The sequence below is a fragment of the Ruditapes philippinarum genome, unplaced genomic scaffold (assembly GCF_026571515.1).
Source record: "Ruditapes philippinarum isolate M1 unplaced genomic scaffold, ASM2657151v2 ctg483_1_1_1_1, whole genome shotgun sequence".
NCBI lineage: Eukaryota > Metazoa > Mollusca > Bivalvia > Venerida > Veneridae > Ruditapes > Ruditapes philippinarum.
Genome location: NW_026855476.1, coordinates 275,581 through 300,243, shown reverse-complemented (window position 1 = coordinate 300,243; position 24,663 = coordinate 275,581). Strand labels below are relative to the sequence as shown.

General features: G+C 31.1%; 1 protein-coding gene across 3 annotated transcripts; it reads right to left on the bottom strand.

Annotated features, from left to right (window-relative positions):
• Positions 1–5,389: 5,389 nt before the first annotated feature.
• On the bottom strand, positions 5,390–23,384 carry LOC132743478 (sodium-dependent glucose transporter 1-like). Of its 3 annotated transcripts, none has more exons than XM_060731995.1 (3): positions 22,719–23,384; positions 7,502–7,787; positions 5,390–7,140 (listed from the first exon to the last, which is right to left on the bottom strand). In XM_060731995.1, exons 1-3 carry the CDS (start codon positions 22,863–22,865, stop codon positions 5,975–5,977), a joined length of 1,599 nt encoding a protein of 532 aa, XP_060587978.1. In that variant the 5' UTR covers positions 22,866–23,384; the 3' UTR covers positions 5,390–5,974. The 3 variants fall into 3 exon arrangements, with proteins under 3 accessions (XP_060587978.1, XP_060587977.1, XP_060587976.1); XM_060731994.1 differs by lacking the exon at positions 22,719–23,384 and adding an exon at positions 19,478–19,953; XM_060731993.1 differs by lacking the exon at positions 22,719–23,384 and adding an exon at positions 14,994–15,319.
• Between the last annotated feature and the right edge of the window lie 1,279 nt (positions 23,385–24,663).

Here is a 24,663-nt window from a genome sequence, read left to right as displayed (position 1 = left end):
GAAAATGACATTATTTTCCGTTGGTTGTAAAGTTAATACAATACAAGGGGTCAAATACATGTATGAATAATAGCCGAGGTGTTCCGATTGCTTTAAAAATACTACTTTCGTCACTATTTCCGTCGTACCCTTGTTTCATGGCGGTCGATAGAAAGAAATTACATCAATAAAAAGTTTCATTTTTTTTGTAATTCATGATTATAGAGAGTGTGTCATAATTTCATGTCCAAATTAAATAATTTGTCTACCAGGCATGTTTGCTTGTGTTTCCCCCAACACGCTTATCGTGCGCATTCCAAAAGCTGCGGTTACAATTATTACAAATAAACAAAGAAATAAAGCAATATAAAAATAGATTTTTTTTTCTTCGAATAATTCATCATTTAATAAACAAGCATAATGCTTTCAACAGATCCTCAAAGTGATTATATTAATTTTATATATATTGTTGTTAAATTTAAGTCATATAGTTTTATATGCATATATATAGTTTTCGATAAATAAGGAATAAAGCTACGTAAACGTAAGTACTTATTCGCTTTTAATAATATGAAATATTTATTTGATAAAATAGAACTTGATCTTAAAATATTTTTTCCGAGTTTTGTTTACCAACTGATGTAGGCATGGACCAATCACTTGCATGTGTGCATTGAACAATATCGGATCATTCACACACCTTTCTTTGAATTGTGCAAAATGACCAAAAATTGAAAAGTGTTTTTGCACTTTTAGCTCATATCAGGTTTAAAACTATTTTCATTATTTCTTTACTTTCTATTATAATAATACATTTTTTTCTAATTATTATTATTGCATACTTACCTTGATCTGAGTAAGGATTTCAAGTTTTGTGTATTTAGACTTTGGGGCGCCAGTAGAATTCCTTTAACAAACTCAACAAACTTAACAAACTTAAAAAAGTGCATCACTTAGCCGATTTCATATGCCAGCTGTTATGTAATATTGTTATCAGATTTGCTTTTTTTTCGCACGTGGTCATAATTAAGGAAGTTCAGTTTGGAAATATCCCCCTTTCGTGTAAAATGTACATCTATATACACATTAATTAAATAATAGAAAAATGAAAAAAAAATGTTTATGGTGATGTTAATGATAAAGTGTTTACCAACCTTTTGTGCGATAAAATACTGTCAATTAACTGTAAATAAATCACAATAGTAATTGGATGTTAAACTTACCAAATCTTAAAGAAATTGCATAGTTTAACTTGAATATATATCTAGTTCTGCTATAAAATTATGAGCTGAAATGTTTACTATGAAATATATGAAAGCGATAATAGTACCAATAAGATTGCTATGACAAAAAATGTACAATGGTAAGTTGATGACAAATTTAGAAATTTCAAGTATTTACAATATATACAATAATACCCTCAAAGCACGACATATGCTTTTATTTGCGTTAATCGTTAAGTATGTAATATTTACATAAAAGTAAAAAGTATTACATACACACTTAACGATTAACGCAAATAAAAGCATATGTCGTGCTTTCAGGGTACCTATGTGTTCAATAATGAGAGGGTACCTGTGATATAAAAATTCAAATGAAGAGAGGTAGCCCGTGCCGCTGCAAAACCGAAAGTAGGGTGTTTTTATAAATTTTACATTTATTTTTGACAATATACTGCCATTTGTCCGAAGATGATATGTATATGAACATATTAAATATGTATGATGCATATATAATCAAGCCACAGGTTCATTTCAGCCGAAAAAATATGTCGAGGTGATGGGCGAAGCAAGACATGTCGATTTTTTGTAGCTTATTGTGAAGTTGCAGTACATGAAAATCGGGCACATGACAAATCAGTACATAAATAAAACATCCTAGTGTTCCGTGGTATACATCTTTTCTACGTGACATACCTCCTTTCCTTATTACAATGAAATTTTACTGGATTAGTATCCATCGCTGGTTTGTTTTTAGCAGAGAATGACCTGTGCATGTTCAGAGAGGGTACCGTTTCAGCAGATTTCGCAAAGAGGGTACCGATATGGATATGCACCGTGAAACCGGTTCTGCAATTTTTACTTTTAAGATTTTTTTATTGCTCACGACGTATCTCCACTCCTCCGGATCTTTAAAATTGGACTTTTCATTTTAAAAAAATGACATAAAATCTTTCATATACAGTAAAAACCCGCTTTACGACCACCCCGTTTTCGAGACCAACCCGCTAATACGAACGATTTTTTAAAGACCCGATTTTTTTATTCTTTATTTTAATGGTCGCTAACCCCGGTTTTGAGACCACCCCGTTATTCCGTAATACGACCAGTAAATTCAGTCCCATTTCGTAAATTCTGTACATTTGGAAACCCATAAATACGACCGCAGGCACTTTCTCACCTTGATATTGACAGGCATGTATATTGCTGAAATCTTTTTGACACCTGATGTAAACAACAGTTGTCCTAGTTTTACGACATTTAACGACATCCAATTTACGGCAGAGGTCAAGGTTACTTTGTATCCAACCCGTAAATGATCAACAAGGTTAGCTTTTAAAAAAGCTAGTAGCGACTCGCTTCGTAATTTTTTTTCAAGGGGTGTGTTTAAATGAAAAAATGACAGTTCTGTTAGCTGAAGAGACTTCAGCGAACATCAAAATAAAAGTGAAGTCAACACTGGCCCGGTGCCCGATGGCCAGTGTATATAAGTTCAGGCCAGTGTAAATTTAAGAAAATTTTGTTAATTATTTAGTAGAATAAATTCAAAACTGGAATTCGGGCCAGTAAATTCAAAATCTTAAACTCATTGACTGAAAGTGACATATAAAGTTCTCTCAGTTTAACCAAGATGAGTTTGAGTATATATGAAGGTGCATGTAAACAGATTGAATGAAGAACCTATGTCTATGCACATTTACTATATGGCCTGTTGACCTTGACCACAAAATGTTAGATAGGTAGATTTCATAAAGATGTCTCTTTATACAAAATTAAGTTGTAATACATGTATGTTATTCAGTATTGGAATGAGAGGCACAAGTCCTAAAGTAAACACAAGTTGTCAATCAATTCAGCCAGAAAAGCCGGGATCCTATTAAAAAATATAGGGATCCCAGAAATTGACCAGGCTAAGAAGATGTTTTTCAGATAAGCCGGGATCCTATTTTAAAAAACATATAGGGATCCCGGGAATTGACCAGTTCAAGAATATAGTTTTCAGAAAGCCGGGATCGTATTAAAATGTAAATAGATCTCACGGATTGGCCAGTTCAAGTATATAGTTTTCAGAAAAGCTGGATCGTTTTAAAACATACAGGGATCCCGGATTTGACCAATTCAAGAAAATAGTCTTTGATTTTTCCAATTAATTAGGCATATAATTATAAGTATTGTGATTTCCGCATTTTCAGTTTGTTAATAAATAGCTCTAAATATATCTATATTCTAAGTTAAATTAATTTAACGTTCATTATATTACAATAAAAAAATTAACGTTTTATGGCCTTTCATTACGACAACAATCAACAACAAATATAGTTTATTAGGTTTTTCCTCCATATCTTATACTATCCCGGATCCCGGGCGTTCCGGATCCCGGCCAGTAAATACATACACTAAATACCGGAAAGGATAAAATGACCGGAAAAAAAGGAAAATAAAAAAAAATGCACAGAACCAGATGTACACTTATGTTAATTAACCAAACGAAAACTTAACTACAGAGAAAACAGGTGAAATCGCTAAATCAGAAGTCAGTGTAAATATGATTTATTGAAAAGAATTCATAAAGACAAACATTTTAATCATCATTATATCTTTGCGCTCAAAACAATACTTGCTGATTTTTAAAAATGGCGTGAAAATTGAAGGTTTTTTGACGCTATGTAAGATTAAATTTGATTGGCTAAATAATTTTGGATCCTAGCCCTGATAGATAAATTTTGTAGAAAGCTGGAAGCCAAGCTTCGATTAAATTTTTGGATAGCTTCGGAGTTTTAGGTTGTTTCTCAGTAAAATCCTACCGTAATACCGGCTCGCCGTGGCGAGCCGGCATAATATTGTCGATAATTTCTTAATTTCACACCTTTAATGTCATAACTGGAGGAATAAAACAACAAAATATTGAACAAAAAACTTTCAAAAACGTTTTTTAGAGGTGTTGCTGCTATCATTATCTCTTTCGTTCCATAATTTTAAACAAACATAAACATGATACGATTAGGTTTTTGAAGTTGTTATCGGCAATGAAAACTGTGAAAATAATTAAAGGTCAATTGTTCGGTGTGCTTTGTAGTAAAATGGTGATTTAATTGAGTAAGTCATGTCATTCTTTTAACAAGAATGTAAAAATATTTTTGTGTTTAAAGACATTCATAATACATTTTGTACCTCTAAAGAAGTTTAAAAATTTTATAATGTTAAAAATTAAAAGAAAATAAATGAAAATAAAAAAATAATAGTGTATGCTTTATATCTTCTCATTTGAAATAGGTTAGCCCAGAATTAAACATGTGTCCAGTACATGGTATCCCTTAATATATTGCCTGGTTTTCTGTTTGACCAAACTCATTAATGAGACCAACCCGCTATTAAGACCAGATTTGTAAAGTCCCATCATTGGTCTCATTAGCGAGTTTTCACTGTAATACATTATTAAGTTAAACAAAACTCAAATAAAGGAAAAGCAGTTGAAGCTGGAATTAAATAAAACATATCTAGTAGATCGGTGCACATATTGTCATTTAATAGTTGATATGTCAATGTGGGAAGGGTATTAACTTGGGATCAATCACAATTACATCGGAAAAACTAATATGGTGATTTCCCTGGTTGATTGCCAATTAATCACTGGAACAATATACATATATGAGCATGACAGTTAAATAACAAGCCAAACATACAAAATGTATATGACTTTTGTTTCTTTTGTTTCAAACTTAAACTATTTAAAGTATGCAAAAAATATATCATAAGAAGAAAGATCTTCAATATGAAAACAAATTTGAAAAGTAAATTCTAAACAATCATGATTTCTTTTTGTAAAAATCAAAATATGATATCAGTATATCTTATATATTATCAGATCTTAAGAATTAATAAACACAATAAATAAATAAACTGCATAATTATGTAGAAATATTACGACTGTCCATAGTAAATTTGTTTAATAATTATTATTATGTTTAGCATTGATATAAATGCTCCAGCATCAAATGCGTATAAAATGTCATCAATATATTTTGCATATACAAAATTGTATATCATTAAAAATACGTGTTTAATGTAATCCTTTAATTTAGGATAGCAAATGCACGTATTCACCTTCCGATGGAATGATAAAACATAATAAGTTCTTTGAAGAATGTCAAATGTTCAGAAAACTATGTTGTAAAAACAAACTATAAATATGTATTTTATGTAATTTATTTAAGTCAAACAATAATAAGTAAAAGGCGGATTTCACCAGTACAGTTAAAACGATCGTAGTTTTGGTAGTTCTTTCTTTTCTCTGAATCACGGCAATAAGCCACATTGAATCAACCAGAGCACAGTTCAGCCGCAGCATCGTTCCTGGGCATGCAGTCAAGCAGTTTACCAGTACTAGTTGCCTTCACTTTCGCAAGGAAATGATAACTTCTGTACATGCCAGAGCAGAGATACAGTGGGAATGACCGTAGAACAAATTTCATGATCAATCATAACGAAAGTGACCTGCACCTTTCCAGAAATCGAACCCTGATCGCCCTATTCGCAGTCCAACGCTCTACCGGACATCCATAGTACAATTAAAGTTAGGTTAAAACAATTATATATTAGGTTATTACATTAAGGTTAATACATTAATATATTAGGTATATACCTTATTATATAAGGTAAACACTAGTACATTAATATATCAGGTTCATACATTGATATATTAGGTTTATACATTAATTTATTAGGTTGATACATTATTGCATTAACAAACATGGATTTCCCTGGCGTGTATATATTTACTTGCGTAGCGTTGCTTTTACGTCATCGTCTGATTTATACCTAAAATATCTAGCGGTATACGCCAAAACGTAAAAGCCGAAACATATCACAGATTCTATGAATAATATGTATAAAAAAGAAACGTAGGTATGTTCTTCCATCATGTATCCTAAAAACCTCGGATTAGCTGCCAGCCCTGTTCCTGTTGCAATCATAAACAACGAAGAAATCCGACCAGTAATATGGCAGACGTTTTCCTCTGTCCAAGATATCGCAGCAGGTATTATTAGCACCATAAAGAAACCGGAACTTGGAATGAAAATCCATATCATTATATTGATTCTGTACAGGCTTGCAATCAGTGACAAAAGAAACGTAGATATCCAAAGTAAATGAGCGATAAAAATAAGTTTGGTGGTTCTAAAACACCGGACAAGAAAGACACCTGCAAGTCCGCCGATACAACTGGCTACCCAGTACATGGATATTAAAGACACCGCAGAAGATGTGTCCCAATGGAGAAAGTCGAGAGCAAAAGATACAATGAAGTCGCCAAGGCTGTCTTCTGTAGCACTGTATAATAAATTAACACCAGCAATACATGCCAGCACACAATATTTCCTCTTTCCTTCTATTTTACGTGACCCTGTCTCTATCACAACGATTATTTCACTTTTCTCGCGGAGTGGTTCTATTTCTTTTTCTGTATTTACATCTTTGACTGTTTTTATATTGGCCTTTATATCAAAATCTCCAATCAGCACCATGACTAAATATGGAAAGGACGAACAAAGAACTAGCACGCATGTCATTATAAATGCATTATGAATTTGTATATCGTCTTTTAAAATGTTTGAAGCTAAACTTTCGTTTGATATATTCTTGTCAAACATAGACCCAACAGTGTGATTGTAGACTGAGCTTTGGTTATTATCCAGAGACAACATATCATTATATGTCGTATTACAAACAGTACAAATGGAGAGATTAAATGCGCCTGTGTTGTTATCGCCGTAAGTTTGGAAACTCTTTGTGCCATTTATGACAACATGGTGATGTGCTGACATGAATGGTTCTGTTGCAAAAGGCACGGCTATACTACCAACGGTGTATGACAGGTAGAGAGCTTGCATGAATGGACCTCCTTTTTCTCCCCAAATGGACGGCACTATTGTATTGGCGCCTGAAAACGAAAGAAAATGCAAAAAAAATGTGAACTTAAATTATGTTAAAGCAAGTGAAATTGGAAGACAATTTAATCGGTTCTTGCCCTTCTCACAACTTCTATTTATCAAGCTAGTTATAAACATCGTTTAAACTTGCTTTTTCGTTACCTTTTTGCATACATGTATTTGGTGAGTTTGAAAAGGAGCTAAAACGTGTTTGCAATTGGAAGCTGTCACTTACTGTAAAGTATACAGCACTAAATGTTCGAAGTCAGTCAGAGAAAGAAAGCGTTCACATTTACGATAAATGCTGAATCGAGTTAGGCATTTTTCAGCCATTTTTTATGACGGGTATCTACAAATGACGTTGTAACTTACCCGTGTCAATTCCACCACAAAATATTCCACATGCCACACGGAGGACGAGCATCATGCTAAAAGACTTGCTGTGTGGAAGGAAAATACTGCAGATACCAACGCCAAATGTACACACAAACATTACAACAAGTCTGTTAATCCGGTCATACAGGAAACCACAAAACAGAGAGCCCGTCATGAATCCCAGTGACCACGTGGTGAACAGCCATGACGCTGTCTCTAGATCCACATCTGCAAGAAGCTGAAGATCTGGCAGGGCTGTACCAATTTGTAGAACTACCCATCCCTGAAAAATAAAACATTTCAATTGATTGCTATACACTATAACTGCGTGGTTAAATATCATGTTTCATTAAAAATACTTTAATTACATTGTTCGTGTGAGAAATGTAAAGTGTCGTATGTCTGATAACGTAGTTCCATATATACTGTATGCTATAGATGAATGTATAACACATGTAAAATATATATGCACAAATGTATATTTATGGTTTTTTTCCCAATTATCCAACTTCATCTACCATAGAAGAACTGATATCCTCTGCAATTTTATACTTGAAAAGTACATTTATTACATGTATCTTCTAGTTTCAAAATCAATAAAACAATATTAGTTACTAAAACAAGGTTTTTATAAAGTATTTTAAATATCGTTTCATTTTCAATATATAATCAACAACAGCATACTTTCGCTTGCAACACACAATATCGTACTACACTACCAAGACTAATTTATTTGTGTTCTTTTTGGTTAACATATTATGTAGCAAAGTTAGGATAAGATGATGATGATGATGATGATGATGATGATGATGACAAAAAATAAAATCTCAACAACACAAACAACAACATAAACAACAACAGAAATACATTATTTTATTTATATGACATTGTTAGAGAAAAGATCTACTTAGAGAAAGAATGTTGTAGAGCTGTAGTGCCTATTTACAAATTTCCATGTCGGCAATCAAAAACAAACAAAACAAACAAAATCAACAACAAAAAACAAAAACAACATTTCTACCAGCATGTCTATATTATACAATTATTGACTAGTGAGCCACTGACTTTGATGTGACATTCACCGGCAAATGACATTTTAACCGAGGCGATAACCGAGGTACTGGTGAATGAATCAAATACCTGTGTTTGAATCAGTGTTTGAATCAAATACCTATTTAAGTATAATACAACATTATAATACAACATTGTAACATAATTATAATACAACATTATAATAAAACATTATAATACATTATTTTAACATACAACATTATAACAACATAACATTATAATACAACATTATAACGTAACACGATAATACATCATTATATAGAGGATATTTGTTTAGTTCAGTGTAAGATCGGAATATATTTCACCGAGTGAGCACCAAAAGGTATATTTCACGAGTGGCGCAGCCACGAGTGAAATATGAACTTTTGGTGTTCACAAGGTGAAATATATTTCGATCTTACACTAAACTAAACAAATTTTCTTTTTATTATATGCAAAGAAACGTTTTAAAAAGACATTAAACCTAACACTGAATGATAAGCGCGCCAAATAATAATACAACGTGACGTCATTTGCGACGTCACGTCATTAAGTTGGTACCCAGTACTGTGCACGCTGGTATTTTACTGAAACAACGTAAGGGGCGTAAATTCAAACCAGTGAAATTATCAAAGTGGTAATTTCACTGTTTCAAACAGTGAAATTACCAGTTTTATACCACTGATATATTTCTATAAACCACCGAAAAGCATGTAATAAAACAACATAACATTACGATACAACATTATAACATAACATTATAATACAACATTATAACATACATTATTACATTTTATTTCATGCTTTCCAGTGTTTTATTGTAATATATCAGATGATTATATTCTGATAAACCACTAGTGAAATTTATAAAATATAATTTTCACTGTAGCCGGACTATATCTGAATGCGGATGAAAAGAGAATCATAACAAAATGGAATAACAGGCAGAAATAAAAACTGTCATGCGTAAATTTTGCTTCTTTAGGAAAAGAAAGTCGATGTAAACATAAATCATATTAAAATGCAACAAAATAAGAGAAATTTAACGGAACTATATTTCAAAATTGATGATGTGACGTCATGATGTGATGACGTCACAAAGCAGAATGTGCGACGTTACGCGGCAAAATCAGTAAAAAAATACATAAAATCACTTAGAAAGCATGAAATAAAAAGAAAATTTATTTGTATTACATATAAGATTGAAATACATTTCATTCGTGAACACCAGCTATTATATTTTCACTCGTGGCTACGCCACTCGTGAAAATATTGCATCTGGTGTTCACTCAGTGAAATTATATTTCAATCTTACATGCAAAACAAACAAATATCCTCTATATAATACAACATTATAACATTACGATACAACATTATAACATAACATTATAATACAACATTATAACGTAACATTTTAATACAACATTATAACAAGATAACATTTTATTTTATGCTTTTCAGTGGATTACTGATTTATCCGTGAAAATTATATTTGATAATTTCACAGTGAAAATTATCAAAATATAATTTCACACTTTTCAATGACGAAACTACCTTTTTAAGATTTTCCCCATGTGGTACCTCAATTTTATTTTTGGTGACTATTCCGACAAAGTGAGGCTGTTTAAAAAAAGCAAAGCTGAAATTGATAAATAACTTATATGTCAAAAGTAATAAAAAGAAGAAAACTTACAGTAAGTTACTTCTATTCATTCAAATTACCAATCACCAAATATCGTCTCTTTAATTTTTTGTTTCAGTTTTAGAGTCTGAAAAATACATTCCTTCCACATGCAAAACTGCTCTTGATGACATTTGGGAATATTTAAGTATCCTTCGAGCAATAACTGCCGTATGCTTTATGAAAACTTGAAAAGCAATGGCAGCTTTCAGTCGAAGAATATGTAAACAACCCAGCGTTCGTAAGGCTTCCAAGTTTTCCAATTTCCTATCCACTTTTTTGAATGTTTACACATCTGTCAACACTTATTTATTGTCTGTTACAATCCTCAAATAAGTTTTCTTTCTTTTAAAAAGGTGTATGACTAACAAATCCAAATGATATCCCTCTGAATCAAACACACTGATTTTCATCCAGTGAAATACACAACTTTAAAAATGGCGGCCGCTTACATTTAACATAGCCAGGACTAATATAAATTCGCAGTAACAGAAATATGGATGGATGGTTGGACTTTTTCTCCTACTAGAATTCTTTGTTTTTATTATTTAAACAAGCGATGAGATATATTTTTTTAATAAGATGAATACTATCACCACCATTTAACGTTGATTGTGGAACTTATTTTTCAGCCCATGACTTCTTGTATTTAATGAGAAATTCGACTTTTTTGAGGCTCTAAATGGGGAAAACAGATTTTAATATTGACGATCTCGTGAACTTTAAAAACAGTATTCTCACTCGTGGCTACGCCACTCGTGAGAATACTGTTTTTAAAGCTCTCTCGATGAAATAAAATTTCATCTTACACACAAACAAACAAATATCCTCTATATTTGTTTGTTTGTTTGTTTCATTTTACGCCTTTTCCAAACAGTATTTCAGTCATATAGGCGGGTAGTTTCCTAACCATCGTTCCTGGAGAGTTACACCAGTACTAGACTACCTTCCTCCGCGCTAAACTACCAAAGCATAATACAACATTATTACATTATAATATTACATTATAATACAACATTATAACATAACATTATAATACAACATTATAATACAACATTACAACAACCTAAAATTATGATACAACATTATAACATAACATTATAATACAACATTATAACGTAACATTATAATACAACATTATAACAAGATAACATTATAATACAACATTATAACATAACATTATAATACAACATTATAACGTAACATTATAATACAACATTATAACAACATAACATTATAATACAACATTATAACATAACATTATAATACAACATTATAACATAACAGTATAATACAACATAATAACATACACTATAAAATTATAATACAATATTATAACATACATTATAACATTATAACACAACATTACAACATAACATTATAAAACAACATTATAACATAACATTATAATACAACATTATAACGTAACATTATAATACAACATTATAACAAGATAACATTATAATACAACATTATAACATAACATTATAATACAACATTATAACATAACATTATAATACAACATTATAACGTAACATTATAACACAACATTACAACATAACGTTATAAAACAACATTATAACATAACATTATAATACATCATTATAACATACATTATAAAGTTATAATACAACATTATAACATACATTATAACATTATAACACAACATTACAACATAACGTTATAAAACAACATTATAACATAACATTATAATACATCATTTTAACATTATAACATGACCTTATAACATTCATTATAACGTAACATTATAACATACATTTTAACATACTATTTTAGCATAACATTTTTATGGAATGTATCAGTTGTACTTGTAGTAATTTTAAGATCAAATGATCTTCTTTGAACAATTAACGTTGATTCAAATAGAATAATTAGTATAAATGAATTTACTTAAGTAACGTACGACAATAACACAGCTGATGATAAAAGAAACTTTCGCCTGAACTCTCGATCTATCCACCATTTACTGATGAACAGTTCTGTTTGACCAGTTACCATAAATTTTGTTCTTGGATCACTTTTGTGTCGTTTACCACATTGCATTGTAATATTTATGTTAAGTTACCAATAACACACATCCTAAATGTATGCACGTATGTGACATTGTATAAATTTACACTTTGCATAAAATATTGGGAACCAGATAGTACATACATCATATAACAACTTTATTTGAAAGTTGCTTACCTCAAGATGAGTCTCAATATTTCAATAAAGTGTAACTGGAGAAAAGGTGGACCAAGATTTTAAGAAAAGTAACACGATTTAAGATTTACATGTTTCGTGCGATTAAGGACTGATTTTGCAGTATTTATCATCATATTTTACTGCGTTACTAACGCAGTAAGGGCTACTTTTGCTTTTTGACATATTTTTGTAATTTATGTGGATTGCAAGTGCTGTTTGCAATGCACATTATGTACTTTGTTCAGTTTGCAATATTTTAATTTTAAATGCATTTTTAAAATTTTCATTAAAAATAAGCGTGAATCTGGAGGCATGATGCTTTAAATGAATAACATTTGCCATGGGAAAGTAAAATGAAATAAATGTAAAATTACACGGTATACTGATACTCGAACTTTACTACAATAATTATACACAAACTGTACACTTATTAAGATCAATAGCTAAGGTCTATGACTGCCAAAACAATAAGTTTTAATACTATTGGGAATATAGCCAATAAGCCAAATGTACGGTTAAATAATAACCGGTATTATGTATAGTAAACATATATACCGATTGTTCGATTTCCTATATTATTATTATTATATATAAATATATAGGTTTATATGTCAATGCCAGACGTGAACCTTGACTCAAATGCATTTAACTGTTGTTTTTACAATAAAGCACGATTTGAATATACAAATAGCTGAATTGAAGATTTATATTAATTAATAACATGAAAACGTAATGTTGTGTCCTGTGAAAAATGACACTTATTACAGTATAATATTTTATTCATTATATAATCTTTTCGAACCACGGGGGGGGGGGCATTCAGTTAGCATATATAAAGTTCAAGGATGAATTTTTGATATTTTAGTATGTTTACTAATTTTTTTTCATGTAATGAAGAGCGTAGGTTCAAGATTGAAAAAAAACGCCGTTAATTCACTGTTGTTAAATTATTTACATTTTCTTATCCGAGGTTCTTGCTTCGTGAAACCTACACCAATAAACCAATAAATCAATAGCTTCAATGATATACTATTATTAAATCTATCTGGAATAAAGTAGGGTTCCGTGTTATAAGAATATATATGTATCTCCTCAAGTTTATTATACTAGGTCCAAAATAGCACGCATTGTGGTAGTACCGAGTTTGACCCGGCAAGGGTATCATACCCTAAGATTTAATATGCAGTCCTGTGCATAAGGTCATTGACGCAAAAACTGCAGCCCTAACACTTTAATGAACTTTTAACCTTTACTATTTTAAAATGAAAGAAAGAAAAAAGAAAATAAACGTCTTGATATTTGATTATTAAGTGTTTAATACCTCCGTATGGACATTCGTGTTTGCTTGAGAGTTAAAGATCCCGCTGCAGATACTTCTGATAATTATTCACGCGCAACATGTTACGACCTTAAAGGTTAGAAAAGCATGTTGGTAATATATCGGTTAAGACACGGTGACTTTATTGTTATAGAATATTAATTAACATGCATAACATTAAAGTTGTCTGATTTCTAAAATAGTATACAATGTACACTTTGTCTAGTTTAATACTTATATAAAATAATTATCTTCCGACACGTGATTCACGATTTTAAAAGATAACCCAGCTTTTCTCATAATAAATTAACAAGGAAGATCTAAAATGACTGTGCATATGTATACATGTATGTTCGTCTTTGTGTGTCATGTATAGAATGCATTTACATTAAAAGTTTAAACTTTTAAATGGAGCATGAAATGTTAAATTCTTTAGTTTTTGGGTGGATGGGGAGGATTCGAATGCATTTTTAGCGAATAAGCGCACATTATATCTAGTTGTTATATGATACTATATCCATGTTGTTACCCAAAGAATCTTGATTGTTTCAAAAAATCATACATTTTCTTTCTAACCGAAATCTAACATAAACGGTAATTGAATATAGATTTGTGAACTAAACTGTGGATGAATGAATACTTGCATTATAAATGTTACATGAACAAATGTATGTGTAATGGAGGATGAACAAACATGTGTGCAAAAATGATAAATAAATAGATATTTGTATGATATATGGTAGATGTACGAACATTTGTGTAACAAATAAAATTTATGTAGAAAATTGTAGATGAACAAAAGTCTGTATAATGAATAGTAAATGAACGATTTTTTGTGTAATCAATGGACACATGTAATAAATGGTTGCAGAACGAAAATTTGAGTAATCAATGGTATACAGTTGAATAAATCTGTGTGATAAATGCAGGGTAGATGAACGAACTCTTGTGTAGTTAATTGTAGATGAACGAAAATTCGTGTAATAAATTGCATGTAGATTAAATACCATGTATGTAATGAATACTCTAGAGTATAAATAAAAAGAAGTTTAAGGGTATTTAGCGTTGTTTTAAATTAATACTCGAAACTATATCTTCAAAACATACATAGAACTAATAGTTATTCTCTAGTGTTTACATGAATGTACATATACTGACAAAATAGATGAGGAATTTTGAGTAAATACTATTGCATGTTTACAGCTAATCTATGATTTACTAAAACAACTCACTAAAGTTACGTACGACCAAAACACCGCTAGTGTTAGACCAAACTTTCGTCGATACGCTTTATTTGTCCTCAAAGTGCGAACAACATTCTTCGACAATTTAGTCTTCTCAGACCGCCCATTAATCCATTCTCTCGCATTCATATTCCCGCCACAATTTTCTTCAGTTAACATTTTCAACATTTAATAACTACATTAAAATAATATCTGTGTCTATCCAACGTACATAAAATATTTGACTTCCAATTGCGTTAAGTCATGGTTTTGTTATTCAACTTTGTTTAAAACCCGGTACCTTTAAACAACTCTAACCTATTTACACAACAAACAAAATCCAACAGACCTTAATTTATTGCACTCGATAATTGCAGAAGACGCTTCAAAGCTAACTAGGCTAAAGTAAGTAGATATTTCGCCCTCACTCAAATCAATACAGTACTATAGTTGTAAAACTGCCAAAATTACATGAATACCGCCGGGAATAAAGACAGTTTAGTAAATGAGAGTATTATACATTATACTATATATTAGCTGATTAATTGCTGAAGTTATTACTGTAATGTTGAACAATATGATTTTATCTTTAAAGGCTTCAAAATTACCTTCTTACGTAACCGGTCTCGCAATGTTTATTTGAGATGATTATCCCTTTGAAGAAATTCGTTTGGCCTTACACTTTTATCCTTAAACATTCTCTTTGTATATAATGAAAGGGTTGTCTTATAATGTAAAATGAAATCCGATATATGCACATGTATTATTGCTTGTATTTAATTGAGATATCTTTAATTCTGTGTTTTTCCATGTATTACATGGTTTGATATGAGTCTATGTGTTCTTTGATGTTGTTGTTGTTTTGCTGATGTTTTTTTGTTGTTGTTGTTTTTTTTTGCCCGTTTAGGCACTAGATACAGCTTTCGCTGCCAAGTACGGACCTGAATATGTCACCAGCCATGTCCTTAAAGGGTTCATTTTGAAGCATAAATTGGTGATTATTTACCGCGAACATAAGAGTTTTGAGCCCAAGGTAAATCACTGTATGGCGGTCAATGAGAACCTTAATATACAGCAACCCGAGCTAATGTGAAAAGGAGGTTGCCCTAAAAAACTGTTGTACAAGGCCTCTTAATCCTTCACTTCGTACTAGGGGCATTCGCACCCTAATATTCTTCGTCGTTGTCCCTGCCGTTTTAGGGCCACTTCCCTCGGCTGCAGTCAGGACATCAGCAGCTGGTCCTTAGGATAAAAGTTTCGGTTTTCTTTTTCGCCGTGCCGAGCACTTCAAATTGTATGGATGCACTGTGCTTTCTCTACGTGCACGTACAGCGGGTAAGAGAGATTAAATATATGTTTCATGAGGTAAAACAATATATGGATACAAAACTATGGAAATGTCCGTTTCCCGGGATTTATAAAACACCGCTAAATTTTAAATCCAAGATCGTAAAACATTTACCCTTCCCGTAGACTTCGGATAATTCAATGTATTAAACATTTTACCATGCTTAAAGCTCGTACCTAGAACAAGAATACTGACCGGGTTATAGAACATACAGTTGACATGCCGCTCAGTATATAGAATATTTCTCTTTGTGAAACCTTCTTATTTTTTTCAATTGACCTGAGTCATAATGATGGAAAAGAATAAATCATGACTAAATTGTGAAACTTTATATTCTTTACAAATTCTCAAAATTTAAATAAAAAGCGGATAAACAATGTGAAAGTCTTCAGACCAAGATTAGAACTATATATACATGCATATATACCTTAAGAGACCTTTATTCAAAATATCCTTTTAAAAGTTTACTAGTGTGGTATTTTTAGTCGGATGAACAAACAAAAAAATTAGGGGCATAAAACACAAATATTTATATTAGAAATGAATACTGACAGTATTAGAAATGAAGTATTTTCCTAAGTTTTCGTTCTTTTCTGATATTAATCAGAAAAAAAATGTTGCAAGTTATAAGTCAAGTTATAACTCATTTTGCATTTACCGACGTTTATTATCTCAAAATGGTATTAATTAGTGTTATTAGTGAACATAAATAACTAATGCACGATTTAATGCATGTCGCTATTCCTAGTGTATAGTACTAACATTAAATAAACCATTGATGTGTGTTTATATCTCAGTAAAATACACTTAAGTATTCAAATGAATTCATCCGTTTTACACAAACGACACCATTACTCACACTCAATGGAACATAAACAAGTTGGTGAGCTATAACTTTATAATATATAAAAGTCAAGTACATAAATACTTTTCATCAATACACATGTATATAGAGGATATTCAAGTTTTTTCTATAAATACATGATTTATTTTCATCGAGTGGTATGAAAATAAATATTTCATGAGTGGCGGTAGCCACGAGTGAAATATGGTAATTTTCATGCCACAAGATGAAAATAAATCATGTATTTATAGAAAAAACTTGAATTTTCTGTTTATTATGTACATTTTTCGCTTTTTTGCGATAAAATTTGAAAAACTTTCCCTTAAATTTTGTGTACTGGTAGAATGTAAAAGAAAGTAGTCCGGCAAGACACCTGTGAAAATACGGAAAATATGTTTCACTGCAGTGAAAAATAAATTTTTACAGTGAAAATACGGAAAATGAAAATACGCATTTTATTTCATCAATATTTCTCAATATTTCATTTATAAGTATATAATAAATATTACTATTTTTAACAATAATGCAATACTGTCATATCTCATTCGGATATGACAAAATGCAAATTTCCTCTTATTGTTCAGAATAAATGATGCATGGGTAAAAGATAACATTCTTTTCCCTGACTTCCATAGAACGATATTATGTCATTCTCATATAGAATAAAACAAGCCATATAATATCTATGGTGGCTAATCAGTGCCATGCACAGTTTAACGAATAACGAGAACAAAACAAAGCCATGACACTGTTGTTATAATACTTTCGCTTTTTGTGTAACAATTTTGCTTTTTCATTTAATATGTTTGATATACATGTAGTTCATATATTTGATATCATTTGATATATTTTCGCTTTTATGTTAATATATATGTGCGCGCGCACGGCGAATATGATCCACTTTACACAATCAAGAAATGGAAAGAATCATGAACAATCAAGTTTACACAACCAAAAAGAGAGATTATCACAATCTTGAATTTTTCTATTAACGTAGAAATCAGGGTGTCTGTCATGACCATAGAACCTCAGACGACTTTTATTATATAGTTGTATACAAAGTGCCACAAAGTGTTATCTGATACCAGAATTATAACTTTACTTAAAAAAGGTAACATAAAATTATTAAGATATGCCATCGTAAAAAAATAACATATCCTACTTTAAATGTAGCCTTCGGAACAATATAGATAAAGTTAACTAAGATTTGGTCGTAAAATAAACATAATTTGACTGATTTGATAAACACTCCTATCAGATATTAGATATCATTCCATGATTTTACACCATAACTTTTTTTAAAATTATTTTAATGGTTGAAACTAAAAGATCATATATTATGACAGATTTGTTGTTATTTTAAAACATAGACATGAAAGATAAACTTTTTGGACGTTCTTTAGGTATTCTGTTTTTCTCTATGTTGCCAGGGCAACTGAAAGTATGTTATTTAGTTCATGGGTAAATAATGTTATATAATGTATTATTACACCAATTATTACAATACAAACCATTTATAGAATCATCTTACTTTAAGGTCTCTATTCTATACCAATAATTGAACATAAAAGATATAATCTATTGCAAATGGCAAATAAATTATCCTCTACTATTGTTGTCCGACTTAATAATGCATTTCGCATACTTCCTTTGCTACTTATTTCAAATTTACCATTGCCATTTATCAATAAGATATCATTGAAAGTCATTTTTTCACCCCAAAGTGCTTCCTTTGCCAAACGTTAAAAATGCATATGTACCTGTGTACACTTTGGGGGTTAAACTTTGACCTTGAGGTACTTTAATCCTTGCTATTCGCCTGTATAGAGGTTTATTATGATTTGAACAGTAAAAGTTAATGAAGCACGACTCTTTATTCATATACTGATTTTTACGAATCCCTTTTCACATGTACACAAATTGTGATTTATGCAATGCTCAAATTTTGACTATCAACATAAATGATCTATAACGTTAAATAGTGTGACAAAAGTCCTTACCCATTTAATGGTAAACAACACTATATAAAAATAGTAAATTCACTGATATCTTGTATAAATTGGATTGTTAATACATTCTATAAACTCACAATATATACAACTCATTTTCTCTTAGATTTTTAAAATATGGTTACTTATCTGTACGATGAACATAATTTTAGCCGATCATTTTTTTAACCGATTGTTAATTTATGGCTTTCATCCAACAACAAATATGTCGAAATGCAACTTTTTTAAGAAACAATAGAAAATGGTATATTAATCTGTAGCGGAAAAATAAACCAAACAAAGCTTTACTTACTAATATAACGTACGACCAAAACACCACTAATGTTAGAATAACTGTCCGTCGGTAAACTTTGTCCGTTCTCAACTTTCGAATAAATTTGTCCAAAGAGTAAGTGTCCTCAGACCTGTTGTCGTCTGTATTTGATTCACTTCCATGTTCACTATCATTTTCACAACTTAGCATTCTAACTTGAATGTATGTTTATTACATAAAAAGTATAATAGTCATTTCTCAACAAACTAGTATATTTTAAAAATACGCAGTGTACCGGCCTGCGACTTAAATTCATTGATATTTGGTCACAGTGTTTGATTTAAAGATGGGTGACTGCTCGTTTGATCATAATTTACAATAACACATCAATACGTTTAATCCATAAAAACGAACCATAGCTTCTTGATAAATCATTCATCTTGAAGATCAATACTAAGTATATATCACGAATCGCCATTTTGAATTTTCTTCTAAGCCTTTCAGCATCTTCTTTAAGAATATGATCATCATGATCAGTATCATCATCGTCTTCGTCGTCGTCGTCATTAGATCATCATATATTATAACGGAGGGTATTTCAAATAATTCAAACAGTTATAACACATTTATATTCAGTCAATCCAAACATTAATATTCTGTCAATAGATAGATCTTTGTATTTAATCTAAAAGGAGATACTTATGTCGGTTATGTTTTTTTTCTGTAGCTATCAATGTCGTTTATGTCATTTCGATACCCGACTAACAAAAGCTTGCAATATAATTGAGCGTTTATTATAACATTTTTTTTCCAAAGAGAACGATTCAGATTATTTAAGTGCACGGAATGTAACATATATAAATGAATTTAGCCGTTTCACTGGATCCTCTTTACAAAATACACATATGTCACACGTGAATTATTTTTGTGATACGTTAATGATATTCATATGTGTATACATGTATATATTATGTATGTTATAAATACAATTGGAATAACATTTTTATTTTATATAGTATGTTTGTATTTATATATATGTAGTATTTTAATATCAGTAAAATGTTTGTTGCGGATAATATATAATTTATAGAAAAATATAATTGTTTCATAGTTTTGAGACCTTTCTATTGAAAAATCGTATGTGTACAGGTATAACTTACATATACGAGTATCGTACCTGCACTCCAGTTAACGTACTTTATGGCGGGGATTAAAATAGAGCACATGCTCGTTTATTGGTTACATTATTCTGGGGTTTTCTTATTATGATGACAGGAAAAGGGATAATGATAGAAAAATTCTATTCAGATGCTCGTACAATTGTTTTAATCTTTTCTAAGGTTTCATACATTGTGAAGACAGGGAAAGTGTTTTTATTTTTGCCTATGATACAAAAAGAGAAAGAAAATCAAAACACTACAATCTGATTTATACTCGGGGGACTTGCGCTCCCTCCTACAAATCAGATATCCTCGTGCCTTGATATGTCAGTTTGGCGAAATGACGATACTGACCAGTAACTGAAAACAGTCTATATAACTCGCTTAATGTGTTTGAATGTGCTTCGATGAATTTGAATTCAGAGCAATTGTCCGAAACAATTTGTGCGTGTATTTGAATGATATGTCAATTTTATGACATATAAGTTAAAACAAGAAAGAAAGAAAAAAAAACTTGTGATGGTTTCCGTAGAAAACATACCACTTTCAATGAAACATTGGAAACACATTACTATTAACATTGGGGGAAAGATTACTGTTTAAATTGGAAAAACCTTACAAAGTCGGAAAACACACCTGTTCACAACGGAGAAATAGCAGGATTTTTCGCTTTCCCATAAATCTTTTACACAGATTTGATTGTGCAAATATAAAGACAATATTTTCTTCTCTTGCACACAATATATCAACATATGAGCCGCGTCACGACAAAACCAACATAATGGGATTGCGACCAGCATGGGTCCAGACCAGCCTGCGCATCCGCGCAGTCTGATCAGGATCCATGCTGTTTGCTTACAAACCCTATTACAGGTAGAGAAACTGATAGCGAACAGCATGTATCCTGATCTGGATCCATGCTGGTCGCAAACCCATTATGTTGGTTTTGTCGTGACGCGGCTCATATATTTTCTTGTTTTGCTGCTATTTCGAAGGTCACAACTAAATAGATATAAACACAATAACTACCTGTTTGCATAACGAAAACAAACAACGACGAAGGTAGATATTTATATCATGATAGCAAATGCTTTTTTGTTGCTAAACTTCATAATACAAAACAATTTTTTGTGGAGATAATATCCCCCACACGTGATAAAACTGACACAATCACATTAGATGTCCTGGGAGAGATATCTCCAATATGCATCGGTAAATATTGTTTAGTTTTAGTAAACCATGATGACATACAAAAGTTATTTCAATCTTTCTCCTTTTATTGGCGACGCCGGTGAGCGGCCTCGTCCCTTATGAAATGCTTTTTTATGTTTTTGGCCCGTGGTAGGAGCTGTAATTATTAGCAGTTAATGTCATGTGCTAATTAGTTTTATTTTGATTCGTAAAATCAAGTAAACAAATAGTTTGTTATATTTGTATTAAATAACATTTTATGTTAAAAGCATGTGCATGGTGATATTATTTTCACGAAATTGCAGGCTAAGTTTAACAGCTGGTTCAAAATATACAAATGAAAACAAATGACATAAATCTGACATGTATTCTTTTCAAATACTTTCAAAAGACAGTTGTTTAGAATAAATAGAAATATATATCAATTTTGATTGCACTATTGTAGAATAATACACGGTTCGAGTTCAAATACTTAGGAATATAATCACTAAGGCTATCCGATAGGCTTGGGTGATTAATTACAAAGCATTTGAACGATATGATAGATACTCTGGTCATTTATTTTGAATAGTAATAGATTTAACCACAAACATTAACATGTGCTTTTTGCAATCGTCGAATACCCACGACCTGACTACTTGTAAATCTACAAATGAATTGTCTAAAACTCAAGACGAAAATTGAAATATCGGCTCAGCACGTGCATTTGCTGAAAGCGATTTTATAATATACAGATCTATAGGTATTGATATTATATTTTAAATTATATAAACTAAAATAGGTAAAGGAAACTAATAAAACAAAAATATACTTATAGATATATTTAGACAAATCAACTGGTTTGTGTTAATCCATTCATACATTCTTGAGAAATAATGTAAAGATAGAATAAAAAAATCATTTAAATAAAATCTAAATATTGAACTCACTAAATTCACGTACGACCAATATACAGCCACAGTAAGAATAAATCTTCGGCGATAGTCTTTATTGTTCTTCAACGTTCGAACAAATTTGTTGGACAATTTAGTCTTCTCAGGCCTATGATCAATTCCTGTTTCACTTCCATTTTCCATGTTTATTCTCAAAACAGAACATTCCACTTACAGACAAAAATATGTTCAAATCACTTGTATTATCTGTTCTGGTTCACTGTCCACATAAAGGTAACACGATATTGTCCGTCATATTTGACAGGTATTTATACTGCATCGTATACACCGAAAAGGCTACATTCCAAACCACATACATTCGAATCTGCACCAAAAATCCATTTGCGTGCATGTATAAAACTCCAATAAAATTATGATATCTAAATACTGCGTGGGCTGCAGCAGAATACTTTATTCCGTTTTGAATCAATATCATCAGTAGCAATAAACTTCCCAAGTCAAACAATGGGATCTCGGCCAAACGCATTAGTAACAGCCAAGTGTAAATTACTGTTATATAGCAAACTTATGTCAATTTAGAGCGTGGCAAAAACATTCTTCCTCTCACTTTCTCCACGGACGATCTGATGATAACCTTTATCGAATAAACTGTACTTTAACATGCTCCATACTTCTAAACTACAATGATATGCAAGCATATTGATTGCAAAAACAAAAAACAAAAACAAGTAAGAGCAGTTAAAATGTTTCACTTTAACTGTTATTGCTTTTTATTGGCGACTATGCAACAACTAATGTAGCACCTGCGAACCACTTTTTAGAATGATATCTTGAAGGGAACATTATATATTATACAATTATTGACTAGTGAGCCATTGAATATGATGTGATATTCACCGGCAGATGACATATTGACCGAGGCGATAGCCGAGGTCAATATGACTTTCTGCCGGTGAATATCACATCATATCCAATGGCTCACTAGTCAATAATTGTTTTATTATATGAAAAGGCTCAGAATAAAAAAAAAAACAACACAGATTGCGCAACCTTATTTACATGTACAATTTTTGCCTCGTTGAAGCGCGGGAAAAAAGACGCACGTGTTAGGCGTGCAACGACTACTGAACGCTGCGCATACAAAAGTAATTCAAGTTTATACTCATCATTGCGGTGTAGCCTTTAAGTATAATAGTAAATTAATGATATTTTAATCGAAAAATATGCCATAAAGAACGAAAACATTTATTTTTTAATTAACACGCGTAATTAACAGTCTACGTTGTATGGTCATTGAATATGAGTCTCAATCTATATTTAGACTGGGGAAATCCAATTCAGCCAGTGAATATGATTTTATGAAAAGTTCCGTTGATTACTGTTTGGACAAATGAGATTGCAGCTATATTTAGATCATATAATAAAATAGCATTTAAACATTATTTACTAATCGGTTTGTACTATTTTTGTTATCTTTGTTTATGTGCCAATATGATACGAAGGAAAAATCGTAAAGGTTTTTTATATCGACGAATCAAAAATACAACAAATGAAGTGTTATTCAAGAAAGAAAACCCATGTAATTAATGAAGCATGTAGTTTATAATTAGTAATAATTGTTCTTAGTTCCATTCTTCGTTTTGATGACGATGATGTTGACGAGAAAATGAAGATGTTGTTGTTGTTGTTGATGATGATGGTGATGTGTTGCTGCTGTTGTTGTTGTTGTTGTTGTTGTTGTTGATGATGATGATGATGATGATGATGATGATAATGATAATGATGATGATGATGAATTGTATCATCCTATAACATTGTACAAAAATGATATCAATTTTTATGTTTATTAAAAATGAAAGACTTCAGTATATATAATTTAACTTACTGTTAAACATTGTCAAAATTTAACTTACTCAGGCAATGCATGTGTTAAACACTGTCAAAATGTAACTTACTCATGATGCAAGTGTTGAAAATTGTC